Source organism: Phacochoerus africanus, chromosome 2, assembly GCF_016906955.1.
Source record: "Phacochoerus africanus isolate WHEZ1 chromosome 2, ROS_Pafr_v1, whole genome shotgun sequence".
Taxonomy (NCBI): domain Eukaryota; kingdom Metazoa; phylum Chordata; class Mammalia; order Artiodactyla; family Suidae; genus Phacochoerus; species Phacochoerus africanus.
In genome coordinates, this window is record NC_062545.1 from 219,092,162 (window position 1) to 219,106,337 (window position 14,176).

The 14,176-nt window shown below is 37.6% G+C and overlaps 1 protein-coding gene across 1 annotated transcript in view; it reads right to left on the bottom strand.

The window, feature by feature from the left end:
* Positions 1–14,176, bottom strand: part of JAK2 (Janus kinase 2) — a 143,311-nt gene that overhangs the window by 94,573 nt on the left and 34,562 nt on the right. The window contains exon 3 of the mRNA XM_047767684.1: positions 3,748–3,998. Coding sequence (XP_047623640.1) covers positions 3,748–3,973 — 226 coding nt within the window. The 5' untranslated portion in view covers positions 3,974–3,998. The remainder of the gene's footprint in view (positions 1–3,747; positions 3,999–14,176) is intronic.

Consider the following 14,176-nt stretch of genomic DNA (forward strand, 5'->3'; position numbering starts at 1 on the left):
GCTATAGCTGCCAGCCTACACCACACAGGATCTGAGCCACTTCTGCGACCTACACCATAGCTCACAGCAATGCCAGATTCCTGACCCACTGAGCAAGGATCGAACCCACATCCTCATGAATACTAGTCGGATTCATTTCCACTGCACCACAACAGGAACTCTGAATCATTCTACTTTTATGTAATGTCCTAAATATGCACATTCCTAGAGACATAAGTATATTAGTGGTTGGGGAGCTGGGTAAGAAATGGGATGTGACTTCTGATGGGTATGAGGTTTCTCTCTCTGGGTTGTGAAAACTGATATGATGACTTCACAGCTCTGTGAATATATATAAAGTACTGAGTTATTTCACAATTAAGAAAAAAAGAATTCTCAAAAGCAGCAAAGTAAGACACAAGTTACCTAGCCATATGCCAGAACAAGGTCTATCACTACTTAGAAGAATACTACAAAATCCAACAGGCAGCAATGTAAATCACAATGTCATAATCACAAGCCTCATTCTAATTATATTCTAACTAAAAAATAGTTTTTTAAAGAGAAAGGTATCATCAAAATGACAAAATGGTTTTCTCTTATTTGCAGATCTGTAAGTTTGATTTTTAAAAAACTTATGTTCCAGAGTTCCCTTGTGATGCAGTGGGTTAAGGATCCAGCATTGTTACTTCTGTGGCGCCAGTTCAATCCTGGCCCACAAATTTCCACATGCCATGGGTGCACAGCCAAAAAAAAAAAAAGAGAGAAAGAAAGAAAAAAGGCACATTAAGCACAGAGAAACAAAAAATGATTTCTATACTCAACTAAAATGTCTTTCAAAAATAGTGGTAAAACAAAGACTTTTCAATCAAACAAAAGCTAAGATAATTTATAGCTAACTGTCAGGTTCTTACACTACCATAACTACACACTCTAGTGTTTTAAGAATTAAGAACTGGACAACATATATAATTAATACAATGTCAATAAATTTTTGCTAGCTGAAAGCTATGAATGGTTTACAGATATAACTTTAACTCCATATCCTACTCTTTTTTTTTTGTCTTTTTGCCATTTCTTGGCCCGCTCCCGCAGCATATGGAGGATCCCAGGCTAGGGGTCGAATCGGAGCTGTAGCTGCCAGCCTATGCCACAGCCTACACCACAGCAACACGGGATCTGAGCCGCATCTGCAACCTACACCACAGCTCACAGCAACACTGGATCCTTAACCCACTGAACAAGGCCAGGGATCAAACCCACAACCTCATGGTTCCTAGTCGGATTCATTAACCACTGTGCCATGACAGGAACTCCAATATTCTACTCTTTGGGGACTAAGAAAGAATAAAGGTCTTTTGAAAAAATACCTTTTCCCTAAATATTTTTACAATTAGAGGTTACTATAGATCAAGATTCTTCATTAAATACAAGCATCTCAATATTAAAATTACTTGTCATTTAAACCTACTGCAAATGATTTTATCATCAAAGCCATACTGAAAAAAGGGTCACTGAAAAAGTCTTGATTGCAGCTAGATACAATCAAGAGTATTTGGGAATGAGAAGGGAAAAGAATATGAAGATACTAGGTACTTGAGTAGCACAGTCAAGGAAGAATAATTGGCAAAGGGCTCAGAGAGAGGTAGAAGGATTTCAAAAGATAACTGTTACTGTGTCTAAACTTTGCTATCACTTTGCTTGAGGAAATTATCTCATATCCTATCTTTGACATATAACTTGTCAGGAAGTAGATAATATGGTTATCAGAATAATTGTCTTTCCAGCTGACAGGTATCTGAATCAAGCAGAATGACATCTGGACCTGACAGAGATAATAAGGAGTGCCTGGATTTTGAGCCTGATTCAATCACACCTTTGAGTATCCTCATTAGGGAATGAGAAAGTTTACTGTGAATATTGAAGAAAGAAAAATTATTTGTGGCCAAGAGGGAAAACTGTAGTAGATAACATTATTGTTCACGGTCATTCTCTCCTCACAATTTCTGAGTACCACCCCCAAATGTTGGCCTGGCCACATGATTTGGTTTGGCCAATGGGATCTGACCAGAACGACAATGAGTTAGTCCCAAGCAGAGTTATTTCAAGTTTCTAGGAGCCCTCATGTTTTCTTGCCTCTTACCAGAAGAACATCATGTCTCAGCAAGGACTCTTTCGGCCTGGAATCCAAATTGACAACATATATGGAACAAACACTTAATATCTACCTCAGTTTACCAGATGTGTCATGAGCCATAGCATCTATTTATGTGTTACAACTTCTCATGTGACTTCAGGTAACTTTCATTCCTCAACTTCACAATAACTCACAAGATGTAACCTTCCTAATGCCTACCTCCACATTTATGTCTTTAAGGTATTTCTCTCTTTTCAAATTTTACTGTTGATCTAAAACAAATAGAGTGCCAGATAGTTCTCCAGAAAAGATGGATTTATTTAGGATTAGCAGAGAACTGCAATTTGTGACCTGCAGCCATGGTGAGCCATATGCAAGCTTCCCCATGGCAAGGAAATGAGACACTTTTATAGAGGGGAAAAGGAAGTTGGGAGAGTCACAGTAAACAAAGAATCATAGGCTTTTCATTGTCTGAGTCCTTGTCAGAAAAGAAGAGACGTTCTTCTTTCTGTTGGGCTCTGCTACCCATGCAAGGCATGAGAACTGCCCCTTCTAGTCTTCTGACTCTATTTTATTGAGATTTTGGTTTATTAAATTTTTTATAACTATAAACCATTAGAAAGAGTCAAGTTCACATCTTCCACACTTTGCTTAGAAATTACTTTAGGTAAATATCAATTTCAAGGCTCACAAGTTCTACCTGCTACAAAACACAAAAACATGAACATAACTCAGGCAAGTTCTTTTAACACTTTACCAGGATAGCTTTTCCTCCAGTTTCCAATAACATGGTCCTCATTTCCATCTGAGACTTCATCAGAATGGTCTTTACAGTAGATAACTATACTCCTATTCTGTGCAGGATTATACAGATATTCTCTAAGACGACTGAGGTTTTCTCTATGGCTCTTCTTTCTTTCTGAGTACACACCAGAATTTCCTATAAAGGTCTGATCACAACAATGCAGGCTTTTTCTAGCATGTACCTCGAAACTCTTCCATTATTCATTACCCAGTTCCAAAGCCACTTTTACATTTTTAGGAATTTGTTACAACAGCCCCCCACTTCTCAGTACTCATTTTTGTTTTAGTCCATCCAGGATGCTATAATAAAAACACCACAGACTAAGTGACTTGTGAAAACCAGAAAACATCTCACATTTCTAGAGGGTGGGAAGCACAAAACCAGCAGATATGGTGTCTAATGAGGACCCAATTTCTGGTTTATAGATGATTCATCTTATTCATATTCTTGCTATGTCCACACATGGCAGAAAGGGCAAAAGAGCTCGGAGGGGTCTCTTTTACAAGGGTACTAGTCCCATAGATGAGGGATCCATCCTCATGATGGATTCATCTCTCCAAAGTCCCACTTCCAAATATCACCACATAGGGGGAGTAGGTTTCAACACAAATTTGGGGAGAACACAAACATTCAGTCTACACCACTACCTCAAAAGAGATTGACCTTAAATTCTACGTTAGTGATATTCTCATTTTATATGCATATGAAAACACTTGTCAGCCACAGAAACATAAAAAATACATTATATATGTACATTGTGTTAGAGTAGTATAATTAAAGCAATGATTTATTAGTAAGAAGGAAAACACTATTTTTTAATACTTACCACAAGCTTTAGAAGCAGCAACACAAATTTCTTCAGCAACATACTCTCCAGCTGGAAACTTCAAATAATCCCCCTCAGCTTTCCCAAGGGAGTGATAAAGATAGACCTGTAGGACTGGATCTATTTGCTTCACAGAATTAGCATTTCCAGGAATATCACCATTCTGATGTACAGGAGATGTGGATGTTCCTTCCATTTCCGTCATTGTGAGGCAAGCCATTCCCATGCAGAATCTTTTTCAGAACATTTGGCTGTAAGATAAAACAAAATTACAAATGAAAGTGATATTGCTAAGTTATACTTCATATATAAGGAAGTCTTCACTGACATCAGTGACTCTATCCATTAACAGAAATACCAGGTACAGACATTCTCAGTTCCAAACCAGTGCAATAATGCGAATCATACAAATCTTTTGGTTCCCCCATGCATATAGAAGTTATTTTTACAGTATACTGTAGTCTACTAAGTATGCAATAGCATTATGTCTAAAAAATTGTATATACCTTAAAAAATACTTTACTAAGAAATGCTAACCATCATCTGAGCCTTCAGCAATTTGTTCTCTTTTCACAATAGTAATAGCAAAGATCACTGATCACAGATCAACATAACAAATATAGTAATGATAAAGTTTGAAATACTGAAACTACCAAAATGTGACACAAAGTCACAAAGTGAGCAAATGCTTTTGGTAAAAATGGCACTGATAGCCTTGCTCCACTTGCCACAAAACTTCAATTGTTTAAAAAAAAAAAAAAACTATACTATCATATACAAAGCACAGTGAAACACATCAAAATTATAAACTTCCTGTAGACACAGACAATAAAAGTGAAGCTTATATCCTAACTGAGGAACCACAATATAAATATCTAACACTAACAAAGCAAACAAAATCAGCTGTAGACAACAGAAGAGATTACACAAAGTAACATAATTTCTCAACAAATGGATTTTTCTGACAACTGCTTATTGGTATCTGGAAAACAATATTTCAAAATGGAATTAACTGATTAGCTTTATTATTTAAAACTCATCTTGAACAATGAATTGGATTTAGATGGATGGAAGAGGAAGAACATTATAAGAGAGTGGAACTGTGCTAAAGAATAGAAAGACACAAAATATGTTTAATAATCCATTGGGCTGACTGAAGCATTTGAGAAGTTATACCATTCAGGAAAGGATTAAATATACAGATGGATACTTGTAACAAAATTGCAACTACATACCCAATATACATGTTCTCCTTTTTTCCTGATACAGATGCCCAATTGGGGGCAGGGGAGGAGTACACCAAAGTACCCACCTACCCCCAAAAAAACTCTACTTCCCCACAGCTGGACAGCCATGAAGGAAAGGCCAAGAGAATAAAGCCCTCCAGGCTCATCCATGTTATCACGAATGACAAGTATTCCTTTTTTTTTTTTTGGTCTTTTTTTGCTATTTCTTGGGCCGCTCCCGCGGCATATGGAGGTTCCCAGGCTAGGGGTCGAATTGAAGCTGTACCATCAGCCTACACCACAGCCACAGCAACGCGGGATCCGAGCCGCGTCTGCAACCTACACCACAGCTCACAGCAACGCCGGATCGTTAACCCACTGAGCAAGGGCAGGGACCGAACCCGAAACCTCATGGTTCCTAGTCGGATTCGTTAACCACTGTGCCACGATGGGAACTCCAAGTATTCCTTTTTTAAAGGCTGGATAATATTCCTGTGTGTGTGTGTGTGTGTGTGTGTGTGTGTGTGTGTGTGTGTGTGTCTGTTTTCTTGATCCATTAGTCTGCCAACAAATACCTCAGCTGTTGCAAATAATGTGGCAACGAATATGGAAGTACAGCTATTGCTTCAGAATAATGTTTAAATTTCCGTTGGATATTGCTGAATCATATGATAGTACTATTTTCAGTTTCTTGAAGAATTCCATACTGTTTCCAAAATGGCTGTACCAGTTCACATCCCCACCAACAATTTAGAAGGGCTGCCTTTCCCCACATCCTCTCTAGTATTTGTTATCTCTTGTCTTCTCAATGACAGACATCCAAACAGGTGCTGGGTCTTAATCATCCCAGGGAGAGGTGAACAGTGTTTATGTTCCAGAGCTCAATGAAATTATTTAAACTAGCCAATCATAGGCCTGCTTACCTTGCCTCAACTGTTCTGTACCACATACACCACAAAAAAGACTTACTTATGCCTATACCTTCCCCTCTTTCTCTCTGCCTCCTGAAGTATTCTGCTCAGGTTTCCCTTTGTGTGGCCCCCACTGTATGGTATAAACCCTCCTCTTGGCATCTGTAAGTATAACAGCTATCTTTTCAATGGTCATCATCCCCTCATCTGTTGGTGTTTTCATACCTGAATAAATATGTCTTGAAATATATACCAACAACAAACAGTTGCAAAATGAAATTTTAAAGGTATTAACCATGATAGCATCAAAATTCAAAATATACAGGTATATATTTAATCAAAAATGTTCTAATTTTACATGAGATGAAAACTACAGAACTTGAGAGGTTCCCATTGTGTATCCGTGGGTTAAGGTCCCAATGTCTGGGTGAGGATGCAGGTTTGATCCCTGGCCTCACCCCATGGGTGAAGGATATGGTGTTGTGGCAAGGTGCAGTACAGGAAACAGATAGAACTTGGATCCTGTGATGCTGTGGCTGTGGCATAGGCCTCAGCTGCAGCTCTGATTTGACCCCTAACTCAGGAACTTTCATATGTCACAGCTAAGGCTGTTTAAAAAAAAAAAAAGAAGAGAAAACTACAAAGCTTGAGAAAATTTAATAAAATCTAAGTCATTTATATGGACCAGAATATTCTTATATTTCTAGCCTGTCATTTCTCTCCAAATTGATATACAAATTTAATGAAATCTCAATCAAAATTCCATCAGGAAAAACTGACAAAGTGATTCTAAAATGTACAGAGAGCCGAAAATTTTTTTAAAGGAGAAAGTTGTATGATTTACACTACATGATTTCCTGATTTCCTATGAAACTAAAGTAATCAATAGATATGGTACTGGCACAAAAATACACACATAAATGGACAATCCAGAAGTAGAACCACACATATATGGTGAAGTGATCAACCTGAGAGTAATACTAATGAATTTTAGACAAGATAAAATGTTCTAGCCTTAAAAGAAAAAAAGGGATAAATAACATAATACCAAAACTTAAAGCTTCTGCTCATCAAAAACTTCTGTTAGGAAAATGAATAGGCAAAAGATGGGGAGATAATACATGCAATACATAAGACTGTCAAATAATTTACACTTAGAGAATAGGAGAAACTCGTGTAATTCAGTAATTTTTAAAAAGGGGTGAAACATTTGAATAAACATAACAAAAGTGAAAAAGGACAGAAGGGGGCAGACCACAATCTTTGAAAGGATAACATAGCCCTTGGAGGATAAAACAAAACCTGGTTAGAACCAACCAAGTCTAAGATGGTGGATGACTTTTAGTAGATCTTGAGTCTCATTATATGCTCACTGTAATACTGCAGCAGGCTAAATGACATACCCACATGCAGCATGACAGTTCCAAGGCCAATCATAAAAGGCCAAATAGTGGGCAGTGGTTCAATTCCTGGAAATCCCCACCACTTAACTAAAATAGTAGGAATAATCCTCCCATTCATTATCCTATGAAATTACCTGGTCCGTAAATACTTACTACCCTATATTTCAGGGCATCTTAATATCTGAGATTGCACACACTCTTCTATCAATAAATGTACTTCTTATCTATCACTTGGCCTCCCAATGAATTCCTTCTGTGCTGAGACAAAGAATCTGAAGTTCCATAAATCCTGGGACCAGGTGTGTGATTGGAACTAAAAGACAGTGGGTTCAAGTCTCATTGTTAATCTTGGCTCGGTTGGAGTCCCAGTGCACGGGTTCAAGTCCCAATTTGAGTTGTGTGGTTTCAAGAGGAGACAGAAATTTACCTAAAATCACATAAAAAATGCTAAATATTACTAATCATTGTGGAAATACAAAACAAAACCATAAGATACGTTCACACACCCTTTAAAAAAGAAAATTTTTTTAAAGACTGGCAATACTAAATGTTGAAAAAATTGTAGAGCAATTGGAATTCTCATTGCTGATCTGAATGTTAAACAAAACCACTTTGCAAAAATGATCAGCAGTTTTTTACAAAGTTATACATACATCCACACTTTAATTCAACAATTCCACTCCTTTAACTATTAAGTGCATACTTTCTCCTTGCGCCTTCCTCCTTTAGGCTACCTGGAATGAAGACACACAGTAGCTGGAGCTATATAAGTCCTCTTGCAACCGTAAGTTTACCCTGAGGATGGAAACCAGTGCAAAGACTGGAAGAAGAGAAAGATAGCAGCTAACTAGCTTCCTGACAACTAGAGAGCCACCAAATCCAGCATAATCTAATTTCAAACTTACCTTACTTCAAAGAAATATAAATCCATTATTACTTATTTGTATATTGGGTTACATGTGGCCAAATCCAAACTGATGTACTTCTCCAGATTTCAACTCTTCATACATACCCACATTTTAGTAAATATTTTCTTTCAATTGCTGCCCTTCCAGACCTCTCCTATCTTCATTTATGCCAAATATTATTTGCATTTAAACCCAGTCAAGAGGATATGTTATCTTTGAAATTGTACAGGATTAATCAAAAGGATTTCACACAAAAACACTTTTTCCTTTTTTAAAAAGTTTTACTGAAGTACAGTTGATTTACAATGTGATGATAATTTCTGCTATACAACAACATGATTCAGTTATACACATATACATATGCATTCTGTTTCAGATATTACAGAATATTGGTTAGTTCCCTATGCTATACAGCAAGTCTCCATAAGCGACCATCCATATACCATACATATACAATAGCGTGGACAAACCAATCATAAAACACCAATCCATTCCCACGCTACCCCCACCCTGGCCTGGCAGCTTGTTTCTTTGGTAACCATAAGTGTGTTTTTGAAATCTGTGTGTTTCTTGCTGTTTCATAAATAAATTCACTTGCATCCTTATTTAAGATTCTACATATAAGTGATGTCATATGACATCTTTCTCTGCCTGAGTTACTTCACTTGGTGTGATAATCTCTAGGTCTATCCATATTGCTGCAAATGGCATCATTTCATTTTTTTATATGGCTGAGAAATACTCCATAGTATGGCGTAAACTTACCCCTTAGAACTACTTAGCTGCATCCCATAGGTTTTGAATCATTGTCTTCATTATCATTTATATCCAGGTATTTTTTAAATTTCCTCCTCGATTTTTTTCAGTGACCCATTAGTTGTTTAGTAGCGTATTGCTGAAGTTTCCAAGTGTTTGTGGTTTCTGCAGGTTTTTTTCCTTGTAGTTGATTTCTAAACTTACAGTGTTATGGTTGGAAAAGACGCTCCATATGATTCCAATTTTTTAAGTGCAATGAGGCTGGATTTGTGGCCCAAGATGAGATTTATCCAAGAACACTGTGCATTTTTCCATCTTTTTATATCATTTTTGATTTCTTTAAACAGCATCTTATAGTTTTCAGAGTACAGGTCTTTTGCCTCCTTAAGTAGGTTTATTCCTGGGTATTTTATTATTTTTCATACAACAGTGAATGGCATTGTTTCATTAACTTCTCTCACTGATTTATGGTTGTCAGGTATAGAAATTTGAAAGAGTTCTGTATATTAATTCTGTATCCTGCAACTTTACCAAATTTATTGATGAGCTTTAGAAATTTTCTGACAACACCTTCAGAATTGTCTCTGTATAGTACCATGTCATCTGCAAACAGTGATAGTTTTTTTTTCTTTAATGTCCTTCATCTGAGATTTATCCATCTCTTGCAATCTTTAAAGTCTATTTTGTCTGATATGAATATTGCTACTCTAGTTTTCATCTGATTTCCATTTGTGAGGAATACCTTTTTCATCTTCTCACTTTCTTTGTTTGTGTCTCTAGATCTGAAGTGGTCTCTTGGAGACAACATATATATGGACTTTAGTTTTGGATCCATTCAGCCAGTCCATGTTTTTTGACTGGAGCATTTAATTCATTTACATTTAAGTAATCATTGATATGTATGTTCTTATTGCCATTTTGTTACTTCTTTGGGGGTTTTGTTGGTCTATTTTTCCCTTCCTCTTTTGTCCTCTTCAGTTGTATTCTGATGACTATCTTTAGTACAGTGTTAGGGTTGCTTTTTGGTTGTATATGTTCCTATCACAGATTTTCGGCTTGCAGTTACTATGAGATTTTGATATATCAGTGTGTGTGTGTGTGTGTGTGTGTGTACATGTGTGTGTGTCTGTTAGACACACATGCACATGATTGGTTTACATTGCTGTTCATACAATTTCAAATGGCTTTCAAATATCCTGCAGTCATATCCTCCTTCCCTCATGAATGCCAGTTGTGATATTATATTTGTGTGTGGATGATTTCCTATCTTTACTACCTTTGCCTTTACAGGTGAACCTTCTCAAATTTTAATTTTGTTTCTAGTTGTGGCCTTTTTTTTTTCCACCTGGAGAAGCTCCTTTACTATTTTCCATAAAGTTGGTTTAATGGTGCTGAACTTTCTTAACATTTGCTTGTCTATAAAGCTTTTGATTTCTCCATCGAATCTGAATGAAAGCCTTGCAGGGTGGAATATTCTTGGTTGTAGATTTTTCCCTTTAATCACTTCAAATATGTCCTGCTGCTCCTTTCTAGCATGCAGTTTCTGCTAAAAAAAAAAATCAAATAACATACAGTGCCTTTGTATGTTATGTGTTGCTTTTCCTTAGTTGCTTTTAATATTTTGTCTTTAATTGAGCGTGATGAATATATGTCTCTTGAGTTTTCCTTCTTGGGTTTACCCCATATAGAACTAGCTATGCTTCCTAGACTCGAATTAATGTTTCCTTTCCCATGTTATGGAAGTTTTAATCTATTAGATCTTCAAATATTTTCTCAGGCCCTTTCTCTCTCTCTTCTCCTTCTCTAACTCCCTAAAATGCAACTGTTGGTGCATTTAATTTTGTCCCAGATGTCTCTTAGATTGTCCTCATTTCTTTTCACTCTTTTTTCTCTATTCTGTTTTGCATCAGTGATTTCTACCAGTCTGTCTTCAATCTCAGTCATTCCTCTGCCTATGGATCCTGCTACTGATTCCTTCTAGTGTATTTTTAACTTCAGTTATATTGTTAATATTTTTGTTCTTTGTAATTTCTCAATATTTCCTTCAAATTATTTTTCCTAGATCAGAGATCATCCTTGTTATCATTACTCTAAACTCTTTTTCATGTAGGTTGCCTATCTCCACTTAATTTTTGTTCTGAGGTTTTGTCTTACTCCTTCAACTAGAGTGTATTTCTCTGCCATTTCACTTTGTCTATCTTTTTGTGTTTGTGGTCTCCTTTCTGCAGGTTGCAGGACTGTAACCTCTCTTGCTTCTGGTGTGTGCTTCATTGCGGGTAAAGCTGGTCCAAGGATTGGCACTGGCTTCCTGACAGGAGGGACTGGTGCCTGCCCACAGGCAGGCAGAGCTGGGTCTCCTCCCTCTGGTGGGCAGGGCTGCGTTGAAAGGTAGAATCAGAAGTGCTTGAGTACCTAGGAAGACTTTAAGCTACCTGTTTATTTGATGGGTGGGTTTGTGTCCCCATTCTGTTTGTTGCTCAACCTGGGGCTTCTCCGCATTGATGCCTGCAAGTTGTCAGGAAGGGCTAGGCTCCAGGGAGCTTACACACATGACTACGGGACCTGGGACCTCTGCCTCCAGTGTCCTGCCCCCACAATGAGCCTCAGCTGACCCCTGCTTGCCCAGGAGACACTCCAAGACCTTCAGGTAGGTCTGGCCCAGATTCTCATGGAGTCCCTGCTTTGTCTTGGGACCCAGTGGACATGAAATCTTGTGTGCACCCTCCAAGAGCGGAGTTTGTGTTTCCACCAGTCCTATGGAGCTCCTGCACTCAAGCCCTGCTGGCCTTCAATACCAAATGCTCTGGAGGTTCCTCTTCCAATGCCAGATCCCCAGACTCAGGAACCTGACATGGGGTTTGGAACTCTAGCTCCCATGCAAGGGCCTTTATGATATAGTTATAATCCAGTGAGGGAGTTACCAACCTGGCAAGTATGGGTTTTGCTTATATTGCAAAAGTGCCCCAACCTGGCAAGTATGGGTTTTGCTTATATTGCAAAAGTGCCCCAACCTGGCAAGTATGGGTTTTGCTTATATTGCAAAAGTGCCCCTCCTACCATCTCATTGTGTCTTCTTCTTTGTCCTCAGATGTAGGATATCTTCTTTGGTAGTTTCTAATCTATTCTGTCAATGTTTGTTTAGCAGTTAGTTGTGCATTTGGTCTTTTTATGAGAGGAGGTTACCTCAATCCCTTCTACTCTACCATCTTGTCTCCTCTCTTCTGCACATTTATTTTTGAAAAGAAGTATACTCAAAAAGGGATTCTCTCACCAGTTTTAATTCTGAGGTCTGATTTTAGCAGTTTATGCAAATGAAGGCAAAGGAAACTGTTGAAGCACGGCACAGAAATAGACTTACTGTGAAAGCCAGTTGGAACTCACACAGAAAACCCTTTCCTGCTGTTCCTTTGTCCATAATACCATTCTAGAAGAAAAATCATTGTCTTCTCCATAATTCCTCAACTAATTAAGACTAAAAAGTTTGTTGAGAATGCTTTAAAGAAAAATACAGGAGTTCCCGTCGTGGTGCAGTGGTTAACGAATCCAACTAGGAACCATGAGGTTGCGGGTTCGGTCCCTGCCCTTGCTCAGTGGGTTAACGATCTGGCATTGCTGTGGCTGTGGCGTAGGCCGGTGGCTACAGCGCCGATTCAACCCCTAGCCTGAGAACCTCCATATGCCGCGGGAGCGGCCCAAGAAATAGCAAAAAGACAAAAAAAAATAAAAAAATAAAAAAAATAAAAATACAAAACCTATTATTAATGGTGTTGGGAATATCTAAATACAATTTTTCATTATTCATGCTCATATAGATTCTAGTTTTGTTTCTTCAATTTGATGCAAAAATGTATGATTGGGGTGAATTGTGTACTATGTGAATTACGTCTCAATAAAACTTTTTAAAAATATGCATTTTTTAGAAAAACAGAAATGTTAAGCAATACCCCCAAATATCTGTTTTGCACCAAAACAAGTAAACATTTGTTGTCTTTATCTCTTCTCATTTCTGCTTTGAACCTGTTCATGTCTACCATATATTTGGCTATACACACATACTTTTCATTTCAAATTTCATCTGTTATATAATGTAATACCTCCCTAAACCATAACCAATCCAAGGATGGGAACAGCCAAGAAATGTTACATAACATAAATTGCAAAACAGCAAAGGCAGTTCAGTTGGAGCTTCTGGTCAATGGTAATGGGAACATCATGTTTTCAACAACAATCATCAGTGAATAAGAATTTGGACCCACTTTTCAGCTGCTATTATTTTAAAAAGGTCTCAGATATGAAACAATACATAAAGTATTTCAAAAACTATAATGTAGAATATATATGGTCAAATGACCGGGCTGTGCACTGCACAAATCTACCTTGATCACCAATTAAACATGAGGGAAGGGGAGGAATCCAACCCAAATCTAAGATTTCTGACTGAGTGACCAAGTATATAGAAAAAAAGATCGAAAGTTTGAAAATAAAGATGAATTTTATATATTTGGAATCAGAAGCTCCTATAAGACAATTAAAAGGAAGATTTGCAGCAATCAGCTTGATATAAGAGGAGTTAAGAATGACTTCTTGATTTAGGGTTTGAGAGGCTGGGAATCCAGTGTTAGAATTCACATAGTAGGTATATGGAACAAGAGTTTAGGAGAAATGATGAATTAAATTTGACATATAATGAACTGAGTAACTATGATAATATCATAAATCAAGATTTAAATATACTACAAGCAACTACACTTATGAAGGCTAAGAAGAACACAATTTGCTTTTGTTACAGATTTCACAATTATTACGCATAAAGGAGGCTATAATCACTGATGCTCAGATAAAATGTATGAGGGTAGGAAGAGAAGATCATTCTTGAGGCCACATTTAAGCGATACCTAGAAATGTTCAGGGATGGAAGACATAAGAACACAGCAAAAATCTTGAAAAGAAATGACTAGGAAAGGGAGGAAAACTAGAATTAACTTTGTAAAAAATTATTGATTAATGCATTAATCTGTGGGTATATTTTAATAAAAATAAAGTTCCTTTAAAGAAGAGCATAGAGGAGTTCCCGTCGTGGCGCAGTGGTTAACAAATCCGACTAGGAACCATGAGGTTGCGGGTTCAGTCCCTGCCCTTGCTCAGTGGGTTAACGATCCGGCGTTGCCGTGAGCTGTGGTGTAGGTTGCAGATGCAGCTCGGATCCCGAGTTGCTGTGGCTCTGG